Source organism: Thamnophis sirtalis, unplaced genomic scaffold (assembly GCF_051295495.1).
Source record: "Thamnophis sirtalis isolate CommonGarterSnake01/CBP01778 unplaced genomic scaffold, rThaSir2_p1.2 scaffold_5, whole genome shotgun sequence".
Lineage (NCBI taxonomy): Eukaryota > Metazoa > Chordata > Lepidosauria > Squamata > Natricidae > Thamnophis > Thamnophis sirtalis.
The window spans coordinates 104,438,416-104,453,555 of NW_028261385.1; the positions used below are offsets into that span (position 1 = coordinate 104,438,416).

Below are 15,140 nucleotides of genomic sequence, written 5' to 3' on the forward strand. Positions count from 1 at the left end.
GTGACTTTATGACAAGCAAAGTTAATGGAGAAGCCAAATTCATTTAACAGTTATACAATTAATTTAACAACTGCAGCGATTCACTTAACATCTGTGGCAAGAAAATTAATAAAATGCGGCAAAATTCATTTAACAACTGTCTTGCTTAACATAAATTTGGGCTCAATTGTGGTCGTAAGTCAAGGACTACCTGTAATTGTTACCCAACAACTTGTATGTATGTATGTATGTATGAATCAGGCATGAAAAATGTGTAAATATAATCAACAAGTTGCCATTAGTCACGTTCAAAATCTTAAAAGGTAGCAAACAAATTTATAAATTGGAGAAATCCTATAGCTAGTAGTTGTGATTTTAAAAATACATTCAGAAATCACTTGGTACCAGAAAAGTAAGAAGTAGGGATTTTTTCTCTATAAATTTTGAATTTTGTTTACTAGGCTAACTTAGTAAACAATAGCTAATTTTGAATCTTATTTAAAGGAAATATTGAATAATATTGTTGCTATGAAAACTCTTATTATAAGTATAAACTCAGATGAGATTATAAGGCAAAGTATGCTTGAAATAGACAGATAAGGAAAGTGCTTTGTTTTTGGGAGAATTTCATAGTGATTTTGTATGTTGTGTGCTAGTTTTAAAGAAATAGTTGTCTTGGTTCACATTTGGAAATTCCAAGAAAAAAATGTTGGTTTTAGAGCAAGCTGTATGATTAGTGTTACGATGCAATTTCAGAATAAAATTTTAAATACAGGTAGTCCTTGACTTACAACAGTTCATTTAGTGACTATTTGAAGTTACAACAGCAATGAAAAAAGTGATTTATGACCATTTTCCACACTTTTTCACACATGTTACAGCATCCCCATGGTCAGGTGATCAAAATTAAGGTGCTTGGTATCTGGCTCTTAATTTATGAGGGTTGCTGTCAAGGTTCTGAGAGATGCCTTAATTAATTGTAAGTTGACAGTTGCAGTGTCCTTGAGTGATGTGATCCTTTTGGGACCTTCTGACAACCAGAGTCAAAGGGGAAGCTAGATTCCTTTAACAACTGTGTTATTAACAACTGTGGTGATTCACTCACGTCATGAGCCAAGGTGGCGCAGTGGTTAAAAGCAGCACTGCAGGCTACTGCTAGATCAGCAGGTCAGCGGTTCAAATCTCACCGGCTCAGGGTTGACTCAGCCTTCCATCCTTCCGAGGTGGGTAAAATGAGGACCCAGATTGTTGGGGGCAATATGCTGACTCTCTGTAAACCGCTTAGAGAGGCCTGAAAGGCCTATGAAGCGGTATATAAGTCTACTGCTATTGCTATTGCTATTGCTCAACAAGTGTGGCAAGAAAAGTCGTAAAATGGGGCAAAACTTACTTAACCAATTTCTCAGTTAGCAACGGGGCTTATCTTGGGCTCAGTTGTGGTCATAAGTCAAGGACTACCAGTATCTGTTAGACATCTTGTAGGACTATTTTATTAAATGCTACAGAGTAAACCAGTAGGTAGACTACATATTAGAAGAAGTAGGGAAAAAATGAAATTGCAATCTTCTTCATAAATGAACTTTGAAGATAATGTGTGATTTAAATTATTGATAACTTAAATTATTTAAACATTTAAAATAAAAATGCAAGTTTAAAATGCTTTCTAGATATCTTCCCTCAATTTGCTTATTCTTTTATTTCATATCAAAACTAGTCACATTTAGTCCCAAGCATATTCTTCACCTCCTATCTTTGATATAATCTGTCTCCCTCTCTCCCTCTGCATGTGTGTATGTATACACAAACATATGTACACATATATACATAATGATATAAATTAGATTTATGAATTTAGCTTGATTTTACCTTTAATTGTAACTGAGCTATAACCTATCATCTTTAACTCAATTTAAAAGCTTTACTTTTCATTCTTCACTGGTTTTATGATTGTATTTGTTCATTGAAGAAAAAATATGATTGCTTTATACTTTGAGGTAAATAGGATGCGTTCAGTATACAAAGTCCTGAAAACAATCCCTGTTTCCCCCAGTTTTAAAGCAGCAGGATAGGGCAATCTACCAATTGTGCAGTGATTTTCACTGTCTCTGTCATTTTAAAGTTGGGAAAGGAGGGGTGATGATTGCTAGTTAGTCATATGATGGCTGTGAAAACTATAATGTGTAGGTGGGAGGAAGGGCAGTTGGAAGCTTCTGGGGGAGAGCATTTTCTAACAGCGCTCAAGCATGCATGCTTAGCTGAGTTTTCCTATTGCAAAAATACTTATTTTGTATTCCTGGGTAACAGCTACGTTTACAAAGCAAGAGAATTACTTTTTAGGTGAAATATGGCAGCTTATGATATTATCATTTATGTTTGCATTATTTGCCAGCTATGTTGGATTCTGGGAAAATAATTATGACCAAGTACAGTAGTTTAATTTTCTATGACAACCGATTTTATACTTGATTTAATGCTCTGTTTTCACAGGCGAGCGTCCCTATCGATGTTCTATGTGTCCTTATTCAAGTTCTCAGAAGACTCATTTAACGAGACATATGCGCACTCATTCAGGTTGGTAAAAAGGTAGTTCAAAAGAGTTAAGATGGTATTTTAGTTACATGCAAGGTTGTAGGCAGCATTTCACAGAGTTTTCCATATTAAACTGTTAAGTGCTGAAAGTTAGCAATGCAGGACTACATGAGCCAAGAAAAAAGTAAAAACAAAGCAGACATGTTACTTTTTGGTGCTAATTTCTGTAAAGTATTACATATGTTCAGACTTTAAGCCTTCTTGGGGAGATAATGTTAATTGTTGGTTAGATGTAAAATTCAGTCTGCATTATTCTTATTTTCTCAAATCCTATAGAAAATTATATTCACTATTTTGGGATCTATTCAGTTTTATATATTTTATGCATCAGAACATATAAAGTGCTTTCTAAAATGAGAGGATGAGAGACATATTTTGTGCCTGTATCTCTTTCTGAGTCTTCCTCTTCTTGAAGATGCTTTCCTGTATTTTCAAACTGTTTTTTGGGAAATGTTATGCTGTTTTTATTTTTAAAAATGTACTTGTTGAAAATGCTTATCTTGGATTATTTTAATTGGTTAAAGTAAGGGTTAGCAACTTGTCAGGTCTCTGGTCCTTCCAAAATTAACTTAGTCTTAAAGGCTTGACAAAGCTTGTGAATTTTTAGTGATTTCTGAAAATAATTCTGTTTTAATTCAATTCAGATTTTGGGAAGTCGTGGTTATCATGTGGATTGTAGGAAGGTCTGACATTTGATGGTATACCATGTTGCTGACCTGTTCTAAAATTACACATTGCAGTGTTATATATCATATTATTATATATGAATTGATTACACTGTAAAATAATGCCTTATTGAAAAGCTCTTCTGAGGAAAAAAAAACCTATTATAGACACAGTATAAAAGTAACAGTTGCTGATGCAGCAACAGCAGCTTCTGTAGCCTGGCCCTTAGATTCTTTGCTGACCCACATAGCTTTTGTTTTTGGTGTTACTGGCTCTTTAGCAGCTGAAATTTGCTTTTTAGAGTAGGAATGCAATCCATTATAGGGATATAGAGATGCTGTAATCATCGTCTCTTAGCTGTGCTGTTCCAGAATTGAGTGAATGGTATATATAACATGCTAACATTGATATGTGTAGTAACAGTGCAATGTGGCTTTAAGCCCCTTTCTCCATTTTGGCATTGTAGAAGAGGGTTGGTGATCTCTGCTATCTCTCACTATCAATTTCCTTAAGCTCAGTAGGTAACTCACTAGGTAATATTGCAATCCTAACCATAATCCATAATATCCCACAACTCACTAGGTAATATTGCAATCCTGCTTCATGCATATCTTCTGAAGCTCAAGATTAAATGCAAAGAATGTTCATAAGTCTGGATCAGTGAAGCCCTGAGTAGAGCTTGCTTAGTCAAGTACTAGTTTTAGGGATCAGGAAGGAAACCAATTTGAATCCTGTGGGGAATATTTTAAAACTCTTATTGCCTAATCTATATGATGTTTTTTGAACATAGATGTTGTGTTTGTACTTGTATGTGTTTTCTTTTGGGTTGTCTGTGTCACTCAGCTAAGCAGTATTGGTAGCTGAAATCTATGCCCAAGGTTAGGGCCATTGTAGCACTTCTACAGCCATGTGATGAAAATATGGGAACTTGGCAGCCTGCCCATATTTATGACTGTAGAAGTGCTTCAACTTCCCCCATCTATATTCTTTTAGCCCCCTACATTCTGTGGCTCTTGCTGCCCAGCTAACCTTTGCCATTTTCTTGCTTCTGCTGTTGACTAAGCATGCCCGGGCTGGCCTTTGTGAGGCAGCTGCTGACTGCACTGGGCCTTCTAGAGACCATATGGTGTGTGGCCTTCCCCAAATCATGTGTAGCCTTTTGAGGTTTTGAACCCTTCCAAAGGCTTGCAAGAATGCCATTCATGAGCCGGTAATGCTGCATGCTGTTTGGAGAATAGTGCAAGTGGCCTTGGAAGAAGGCCTACAAAGGCCAGCAGCAAATGGCCAGGCTGGACATGCCTTGTCAGCAACAGGACAAAGAAGACAGTGAAGATCAGTTGGCTTGGTGGAATACAGGGCAGCAAAGGTCTTCTTGGGGGTGGGGGGACAACAGCTGCTTTACTGTGCCCTGTTGGAGCTTCCTGGGCATTGGATATTTCCTGGGTGCATCCTGAATACTGCCTGTTTTGCACTCCACTGTGGACACTTCCTGGGCATTTGGCACTTCCCAGGATGTAGAGCCTTTACACCACACTGCTGGGCCAGGCTGGGATGACTGAGGCTTCCAGGGGTGGCTGTGACTTCTTTCCCAGGCTTCCTTGTACTCGCACTGCACTAAACACCCTTCCAAAGTTGCATATGGTGTGTCTTGGGTCTCCCAGGGCCTCCTCTAATCCCTGGAGCCCCCCCCCCCCATTTATCTGAGGCTCCCTCTAAACAACCAGCAATTCTTGTTTAATGATGGCATGTCACATTTCATTTTATGACCACTTCATTTCCAGTCCGGTTGTGGTCGTAGGTTGAAGACTATCTATATGGAGTTCTACTTGTAGCAGTTTATTGTAAACGTTCCGTATTGTTCCTTCAATTTGGTTTGTTCGAATGTGAATGTTATTGTCTATTTGGGAGAATAGCACCAGAAGAGTGATATAAGCATGCTTAAAGGAAACTGAATTTGCATAAATACAAAACACAGACAAACCCACAAACTATTTAGACTATTCAATTTACTCAGCTACATAATTTTGCAAACATTTTGAAGCAATATGAAAGTTAAACTGCAGCAGTTTATTCATCATTTTTGCTCAGAATATTAAAGAAAGATACACTGATTTCCAAATGGTTGGATTTACAGTCTAAATATTACAATATTATGTGCCAGGGGTGGTTTGGGGGTCTGTTATTCCTTCATGAGAGTATATTTTCTTTTGGGTTATGTACAATAATTGTGTAAGATAATTATTCATCTATAATTTCCATTTTTCTACACTGCTTTCAATGGACCAGTTTGGTTTGGATTCCAAATGCTAATAATACTGTAGAGTGATCTGGTATGTATATTACGTAGATGGAATGTCTAATCATTTCTTGCATGGTTGTTTTCTTTCTTGTATTTTGTTGCTTTTTGTGAACACGTTAAGTGGAAAATCAAATTATTCTTAAATGCAAGAAGTTCAATGGCATGATGAACTGTATAAATCTGTAGATGTACATAATTTGTGATTTGTAATGTAATTGTTAGTAATTGCTTCTTCCTTGCTTTAGGTGAGAAGCCATTCAAATGTGAACAATGCTGCTATGTGGCATCAAACCAGCATGAAGTGACTCGACATGCAAGGCAGGTTCATGATGGGCCCAAACCATTGGCTTGTCCCCACTGTGATTACAAAACAGCTGACAGAAGCAATTTCAAGAAGCATGTTGAACTCCATGTCAGCCCTCGTCAGTTCCTTTGCCCAGTTTGTGAATATGCTGCATCCAAGAAATGTAACTTGCAGTATCATATCAAATCCAGGCACCCAGACTGCTGTGATATCACAATGGATGTCTCAAAAGTAAGATTAAGAACTAAAAAGAATGAGGTTAACACTTCCGAGAATGATATTAACACTGAGAGTAAACTAGAACAGGAACAAACAAAGAAAGAGTTGAATGAAAAGAAAAATGAGAGAATTGTAAAGGAAGAGAAGAAAGAGAGTTTGTCAAAAGATAAGAAACCAACTAGTAATGCAAGTGTAGGCCAGATCACAACAAGAAGCCGCAAAGTAGTTAGTGAAAGAAAAGAAGAAAATGTCAAAATTGAAAAAACTAATAAAACTAAGAAGACAAAAAGAAAAGCAGAGAATAGCTCTATTTCATTGACAAAAGATTTATCAACAGATATTGATGTAATAGTGAGAAAGAAAAAGAAAACTGAAAAACTATCACCCAAGAGTCAGGATGAAAGCAAATTGGAGGTGACCAAAAAGTCAAATTCTTGCCTTAAGAAAAACAAAAAAAAGAAACATTTGAAGAATAAAACTACTAAAAACAATAACAGTTCTGATAGCAAAAAGATCTCAGATGAAGCTTCTGTTCATAAAGAATGTTTTCTTATCCATGAAAGACAAAGGAAGACATCTGATACTTCTTCCAGTGAGCAGGAACCTGTGCTTCTCATTGATGGAGAGAATCAATCTGCACCTGAAAATAATATACACCAAGAGCTACATGAACAGCAGGTAGACATAAATATTCCAGCAGAAATGAAAAACCAAGAAATATTTACAGGGCAAGAGGAGATTGCAAAAGACGTTTCAGAGAATAACACCGAAACAGGACTGGCAGTTATGCCTGGGACCAGTTCTGTGGATTCAAATGCCACCATGGAAAAAGAAGCAAAGGACATTTTACCAGATTTATGCCAAGATATTCAGATGACACAAACCTGTGACATGGAAAGTGTGACTGATCCAGATTTAGTACAAGAAATACGGTCACTGCAAACATGTGACAAAGAGATAATGAGTAAAGCACATCAAGAAGATGTTTGTTCTACAAAACAATTGCAGGCTGAAGACCCAGCAGGAGCTCAACCTCGCCAAGAACCAGAAAAGCTTGAACACAATACTGGAGCAGATTTGGCTTCATCATCACCAAGTGGCACAATAGTGAATGAAAATCAGGATGTGGAAGAGGATGAAGGTATCCATAGTCATGATGGCAGCGATATAAGTGACAACATATCAGAAGGCAGTGATGATTCTGGATTAAATGGTGCTCGGACGGCCCAAGAAAAAACAGGTCAGAAATCATCCCAAGAAGTAGCAGAGGCTAAGCCTACAAAGGAGAACTATGTGTGTATATTTTGTGACCGGTCATTTAAAAAAAAGGGTGAATACAGTAAGCATCTGAATCGACATTTGGTAAATGTATATTATCTTGAGAAGGCAACAAAGGAGCAAGTTTAACCAAACACAGTTTAATGACAATTTATTCCTTTTTTGTAAAATCTTCTAGAGCTTAGGTACAGTTCTTGTAGAATCTTTGCTTAAGCTCAGTTTGCTTTTACTATTAAGTTGTTGGTTGGTTATTTCCCCCAACCTTTGAAGAAAAGTTGAACTAATTAACTATATGTTTCTCTTTGATTAGAGAAGCCAAATGGGATATGAAATGTTGTGGCTTACAAAGCTGACAAAAGTCCTTGAGAGAGAGTCCTTGAATCACTTGCATGTTTCTGTTGATTTGCAACACATTTATATGTACAACTTCATAGGTTTAGGAATGAACAGCCCAGGGGAACGTTCATGGGTATGCAAAGCCACTGTCATGTTCTTGCAGAGGTCTGTTTATTTCCATAGAGCTTGAATTGTAGATGGTACCAGTTGATTAAGTCCCAAGGCTGTGCCTGTCCATTTAACAAATTGCAAGGAGAAAGTTTAACCTGAAAAAGTATTCTTTCCCTTAATAATTGGAGAAAATAAAATATTATTCAGAGTTTACTTCAATGTGCTATATTTCTGATCACCTAGTCTAGAACTCCTTCTTGAATCCCATTTATGCACACTTGCCACAATATGGAATTATTTTATTGTCATGCAGTTCTGTGCCATTGCAATAGGTGAACATGAGAACTACATGGATAAGAACAATTGTTTGAGGACATTCTATATGTTCAAGTGTTCTCTGATTATTAAAGTACTTGCCAGTTCCCAAGTGGGGATGTTGGAACCACCGATTTTAATACATTAACAGCTTATTCCATGCAGAACCTCTTCCTTAAAAAGGTGAGTATGAATTTTGGATAAAAAATCCTGAGGCTGTTTGTCCATGGTTAATAACTCCTTGAAAATTTGCCAAGTACACAGGCCATCTTTGCTAACAAAGTTGTTTTATAAATGGAATCTTAGAAATAAAAAAAATAACTTTGATGCTCCTAATAGAATCTGTTTTGGTTCTTGTTTATCTTAATGTGTTAGTAGGATGAGTGCTTAAAAAACTCAGCTGTACAAGAAACACAATAGCTTATTTTGTAAAAAGAGCACTTTTGGAAATAAAATGAGGTTCACTAGCAGTAAAAAAATATATTCATGAACGTATTTTTAATTTGCATATACATTTCAGGTCCCCCAATCATGATCAGCAAGCCAAAATCTTGAAGTTCTTTCCATCTATTGATTGGTGAATCCATAATTTGGTAAATACTTCTTTAAAACAAGGTCATTTCCTTTTGTGCTTTAAGATGAGAAAAATGTTGCACATTATTGTTTTATCTTTACCTATGCAGTTTAAGTCTTTAGGAGTTTAGTATTTTTGTTGTAAATGTACATTTTATATATGCATGTTTAGTTTTGTTAAATCAATTTCTCCCCTTAATGTTGACACATTCAGATTTGTTGCTTATCATGGCCAGTATTATTTGCTTCTTTGGACTATAACTTTCTGATTCTATGTTGGTTGATAATCTATAAAATTGCTTTAATACTTTTAATTATATCATTTTGGACAAATATTTCTGTACATTTCTGATTTAACTGTTAAGAGTTGCACTCTTAGAATTGTGCATAATGTCTTTATAGGGGGGGCTGTCTAATGTAATTCAGAACTTATCCTTCTCTTTAAAAGGCTATTTAAACTTAAATCCCTATATAAGTTTCCATTTAAAAGAGCTTTCTTCATTAGAAACATTATGGATCCAGTCCATTATTATTTGTATATATTCTTTTTTAATAATACTTCTACTTTTTGCATTATAAATATTTTTGTCATACCCACTGCTGGGGGAAAATTAAAATAAGTACAACATACATTGGGATTTGTTTGTCACCCATTTCTTTTAGAGGGGCTTATGTGAGACTTTTCTTGGTGAACTTAAAAGTATTAATAGAGATACTTATTTGATTTTAAGACATTGCTGGGCATTGTAAGTGAAATATCCACTGTATTGCATAATTAATTAATACAAAAAGGAATGGCTTGGACCATAGCTCACATTACATTATGATTTTTCCCAATGTGCATTTATTTCAATGAATGTTAATTATACTCTGTTAGGTGACATTGCCTTGATAGAATGAAATTGCTCATTTCAAAGTTCATAAATCAGAAAAATCCTGATAAGCAACAAACCTTGAAAATGTCAGTTGTAAAAATTTCCATTTCCATTAAATCAAGTTCTAAGCATCCTGTTCCTTTTTATAATTCACTTAAAGAAAAATTGAAATGATCAGACATCTGAAGAATAAATGTTCAGGCACAGGAAGAGAAGCACAACTTTATTTTAAAGACTTTATTAATAGTTAACATTTGCTTGAACTTTCCGAAAACACAATGAAAAGCTACAGATCGCAAAACTGAGCATGCAACCTTTCATTTTTGTTCATTTTCAAATAATTTTTGCTTTTGTAAAGTTATAGGTGTAAGTGTGCTTCCCAATGCAGCAAATTAGCAGACATGAAAACTTGTATCGTCAAATCCACAATCTGCTGCGAAGCCCTATTACTGTATTCTTGAATTGTGTTGACTCGTGTTTTAATGTGTGTGCATGAGAATCTCTTGATTATATCTCCAGATGGCTCTCAAGAGACTTATTTGCTGCTTCAGAAATATTGAAACAAACTATAGTATTTAATTTTTCCCCTTGAAAGCTGATCTTGCATTATAGTTTGGATTATATTTAATTTTTCCGTATTCCCTTCTCTTTTCTCTTGGAAATGTTTATAGTTGTTTCAACATAATTAGACTGAATTGAGAAACCTAACACTTTTGTGGTAGGGTGGATGGCAGATTTGCAATAGAGGCCAAAGATCTGAGGGAGAAAAACCCTTTAGGACAAAAACAAATTGTGTAATATTAGTTATTTGTGTGTGGAAAACTATGTCAAAACTTACTTCGCTGTGACAATCATTGTCAACTGAGAATCAAGTTGCAACTATATTTATGTTGATCCATTAAACATTGCGGAAATGTCTTCCTAACCAGTTAGCTAAAGTAGCATTATTCACAGTTCTGTTGACGGATGTAAAATATTGTTTTATATGAGGGTTGGACAGAGACCGGAAACTCCATTTCTCTGTGGACTTTTTAAAAATGTCTTCCTATTTTAAGAGAGATGCTTCCATTTTGTAAGAGCCTTTGTGGCCTTGGTCTACATTTCTTGCAATTTTTTTTAAAACCAAGTTGGTTGGAGAAAAAAAGGCAGATATGTAGTAATAGTGTTAATCACATCAGATAACTTGATGTATTAAAATGATATATGACTTGAAATAGGTACTAGAAAATTATTAGAGATAAAGGTTTCACAGTAGAAGGGATTCAAAAATAGTGCCTGAATTCTTGAGCATGAGAATGCAAAGGAATGAAGTGTTAAATGAACAAATATGCCAGTGATATTATGATGTGTCCCGAGATTTATTGGCTTTATAACTATCATAAATCCCAATATATTATTAAGTGTTGTCTGTTTAGAAGACAGAATTACATGTTTTAAAGTATGCCAGTAAACCATGGACTGTCACTCCTATCTTCATGTTAGATGTAGCTAATGGATGAATAAATTAGGGTTAAAAGTATATATAACATAATCTATGTTTGCTTAAGGTAGTTATTTCTTAAATTGAACATTAAGATTATAAGAATTTGGATATTTTCCCAGCTTCTTACTAAAAGAAGGCTTCTTTTAGCAGCAGTGCTTATTGCAACCTCTCAACTTGACATATTCTTTATTAATCTGTCATGTTGAGCACTATAGTTAGTAGCACTGTTAGTATTTGGAAACAAATACTTGAACTAAATTCTACAAGTAAATTAAAGAATATTTAGGAGCTTGCAATACAACTGAAGACTGCTGCTATCTGGAGCTTGATTTATACATAAGACAAGAGTGTCAACCCTGTTTAGTCTGAGGACTACAATTCATATCCACAGCCAGCTGAAGGAAGAAGGATACTTTCCAATGATTCATAGATGTCACTGGAATCAACATTATTTTTCAATCCATTTAAAGCCTTTTGGGGGAGATCTAAGAGAGAATGGGAGCAGGAGGCTTCACAGTGGTAAATTGCTCCAGTTTTCACTCTTTCCCCTAGTGGTTTAAAAACTTTCTGCCATATTATGCCTGTGTGATTTGAGGCTGCTTTGGACTGTTTTTTTTTAATGAATAATTTGCTTCTCTGAGACCTCCTGTTTCTATTGTTATTCTAACATAGTGGGGAGGGGGATACAAATTTTAAAAATTACACAACTGAAAATTGGCCATTCTCAGCTGAATTTCAGTGGTGTAATCTCAGTGTGGTAAAGGGCCACCTGTGACCTAGATCTTTCAATTCTTGTTATAGGCAAACTGACAGGTCAGTTTATGCACAGCATTAATAATTTCAGTATATATATAATATGTTTTGCTGATGAGTTGTAAACAGAAGTTAATTTAAATTTATTGAATCTTCACTATGTAGCTAACATGCTGAGGTACAGTATTGATATCCAAGTAGGTTCAGGAATTGTTTCAATGAATATACAATTTTTCACCTAAATTTCAAATCACACTAGCTAAATAACTCTTTTGTAAGCTGGCACTGAAATGTTTTATGTTTGGTTGCACCGTGTTTGATGCTTTTAACAGTGCAATACTTGTATTATTATCTCAATTTAAACCAAAGGTAATTTGTTCGTGCTTGCTATCTACTGTAGTGCATGAAGTGCTTTTATACATTTGTAATAGATGTAAAATCAGAACAGATCACATGTCCTTGGTTTTTTATTTACCTAAACTATGTACAAGTCTTTGTTCAAATTATAAAGTGTTAAACTGAATTGCATATTAACCCTTGAGTGTATTTTCCCAAGCATAGTTATAAGGCAATAAACTTTATTAAGGAATATGCATAGTGATAATTTGTCTTTTATTCATTCATGTGTTACAAATGCCTATTATGTATGAGTTCATGGTATGAAGATCTTCATTAGTGATGAGGAGACATTTTGATATAGACCAAAATGGAAGAAAATCAAGGGTAATTGCAGATTGGCCAAGTCAAATCACAATTTAAATACACATTTAAATGGGCAATGGATCCCTGACCTGCAATACACCAGATTGCAATACACTTGATGTAGAACAGAATGGTTGTTAAATAACCTTTTGGCACTTAATTTATTGGGGAGGAAGGGGTTGTATGGCAAAACCTATGCTGGGTGGATGATAATTAACAAGAGGGTACTGCAGTATTTTTCACTTAGCTGAGTCAGAATTTCTTCGTTATTTTTCTGGTATTGAGGGAGCAAGGTTTTACTTTTATTAAAATAATTGAGACAGGTAAGTCTTATCTTTATATTTCATGTTTATCCTTTTTCAAAGATTTTACGATTATATGACCTATTCTGTTATAAATTATATAATTAACACATATGCTTAGATTGGTAGCTTGTTGAGTTCTTCGTAATCATAACATCCATTCAAAATTATGAAGGTAGCAAACAAAGGAACTTACTCAAAGTTATAGCTATTTCACTTCCTTTCATAGAATTGAGATTTGGGTGTTTATGAAGTATGTGTGTGTGTCTCTGTGCAGGGGCTGAAACTCCTCCTTGGATTTCAGCAAGGAGAATTTTCAGCTCCTGAATGGAGAGACACTCATGCATGGCCAGTGCTGAGCCTCCCAGAGTTTTCCCCACCCCACACTTCTTATCTGGGACTCCATCTGCTTAACTACTTGAGAAAACTGGGAGTTCAGAAATTGAGGTTGTTGGAAATAGTGGTCATTTTGCTCAATAATTGAGATTCCGGTCCCAATTGTGGTAGTTAGGCAAGGTCTACCTGTTCTAATAAATGCTACTGTTTTTACATCTTAGTTCTCTTAAAATAATCTCAGAGGAGAAAACATTAATGGTCTCAGAGGAGTTTCAGAAAGAAAATTATAGAATGAAATCCAATAATCTTTGTTCCATAGAACCTGAAAGAGAGATAATTGTCCTCTCCATAGCTCTTCCTATTCACTTAGTATGTTCTCCAAAAGGCTAAAGAACTCCCCAGAATAGCCTGATGGGAGGGGAGCTCTGGAAAAGAATGGCAGCAAGATAGATTTCTCCCACTGTGTGGAAAAAAAAATTTAAAAAAATGTAGCTTTTGAAAGGGGAAATTAAAAATTAAAGGATATTGAAGAAACAAAATACCAATAGATGAAAATAACATTTTAAAGCAACGTATGTACAATACTAAGTTTATTTTGGAGACATACTCAGATGGATCTTCCTTATTCATATCCAATATATATCTATAGGATTGGAGCCTTACTGATCAGATTCTTATGCAAAGGTAGCATGAAGTAAACTTCTAGTGCTTTGAACTCAACTCCTGTTGCTGGTTACTTGCACCTGACAACAGAGATGGCTGGCCCAAAGTCACTTCTCAAGCCTAAGGTGGAATTTGAACTCATGACCTCCTCCTATCCATTAGACCAAACTGCTCTCTACTATTCCAAATTGAAGTGGAAGGATGCAACAATTTTGAAGCAGAGTCCACTCAAGTTTGCAACACTAGGGTTAATACAATTAGTGATTGCTAAACAGTAATAATTTCTAATACAAATAGTCCTTGACTTACAATAGTTCATTTAGTGACCATTCAAAGTTACAATGGCTCTGAAAAAAGTGACATGACTGTTTTTCATAGTTATGACCATTGCAATATCCCTATGTTCAGATGATCAAAATTCAGATGTCTGGCAACTGGTTCATATATATGACAGTTGCAGTAACCCAAGGTCACATGATTGGCTTTTGCAAACTTCTGACAAGCAAAGTCAATGGGTAAGCCATTACTAAATGTGTTACTAACTTAACAAATGCAATGATTCACTTAACAACTGTGTAAAGAATAGTCGTAAAATGGGGCAAACTCATTTAACAAATGTTTTACTTAGGAACATAAATTTTGGGCTCAGATGGGGGTGGTAACTCGAGGACTACCTGTAGTGAATTCTGTGTCATCCTGAGTTGTGATCAAGGTGCCATGTTAGTAAATATTTTGGGGGTTTGTTGGTATTGCCATCAACCTTGCGTACATAGATGTACTTACCAATAACTGAATTGGCAAATGTTTGTGAAAATTCTGTCATCCAGGTCATAGTTGCCTTGATGGTGCTTTTTCCTTCCAAAGGCAACTGGACTGTTTTTTCCTTGAGGAAGAAGAAAACATTTTGCATCTCATCCAAGAAGCTTCGTCAGTTCTGATGTTGGGGAGGATGGAAGGATATGGAGGGAGGGGAGGGTGGCGGTGGCTGCATGTATTGTATTTCTTTGCAGTCATCTGGTCATTAGCACTCTTCTGCTCTCTGTTGAGGCCACTTAGGGATTTACCTGTGCTCCACTGTCACCTGAATCAAAGTGCAATTGGTTGTGGAATCTTGGAACTGCTGCAAAGGCTATTATAGGCTGGAGATAAGTGGTGTTTTATACCTCCCCCTCTGTTGAGGGAGGACTAAATTAATTTACCAGACTACCAGAAGGACCAGTTTAAACCTTCTTGTTGTGTATCTTTGAAATCATCTTGTGTATTGTAATCCTTCTCTTTCTCACACTAGCTCTTCAACCAATTTCGTTGTATTTAAGTAACTATTGTATGGGTACATTCCCTCTACTCCTGGTTCTAA

At 35.7% G+C, this 15,140-nt stretch overlaps 1 protein-coding gene across 9 annotated transcripts in view; it reads left to right on the forward strand.

Moving 5' to 3' along the window:
* Positions 1-15,140, forward strand: part of REST (RE1 silencing transcription factor) — a 55,314-nt gene that overhangs the window by 5,878 nt on the left and 34,296 nt on the right. For 2 of the 9 annotated variants that reach the window (XM_014068795.2, XM_014068794.2), the window contains exons 3-4: positions 2,467-2,550; positions 5,779-12,369. In XM_014068795.2, coding sequence (XP_013924270.2) covers positions 2,467-2,550; positions 5,779-7,463 — 1,769 coding nt within the window. In that variant the 3' untranslated portion in view covers positions 7,464-12,369. Of the gene's footprint in view, positions 1-2,466; positions 2,551-5,778; positions 12,370-15,140 lie in introns of those variants that run through there. The other 7 variants (XM_087716391.1, XM_087716393.1, XR_015696769.1 and 4 more) reach the window with 6 other exon arrangements.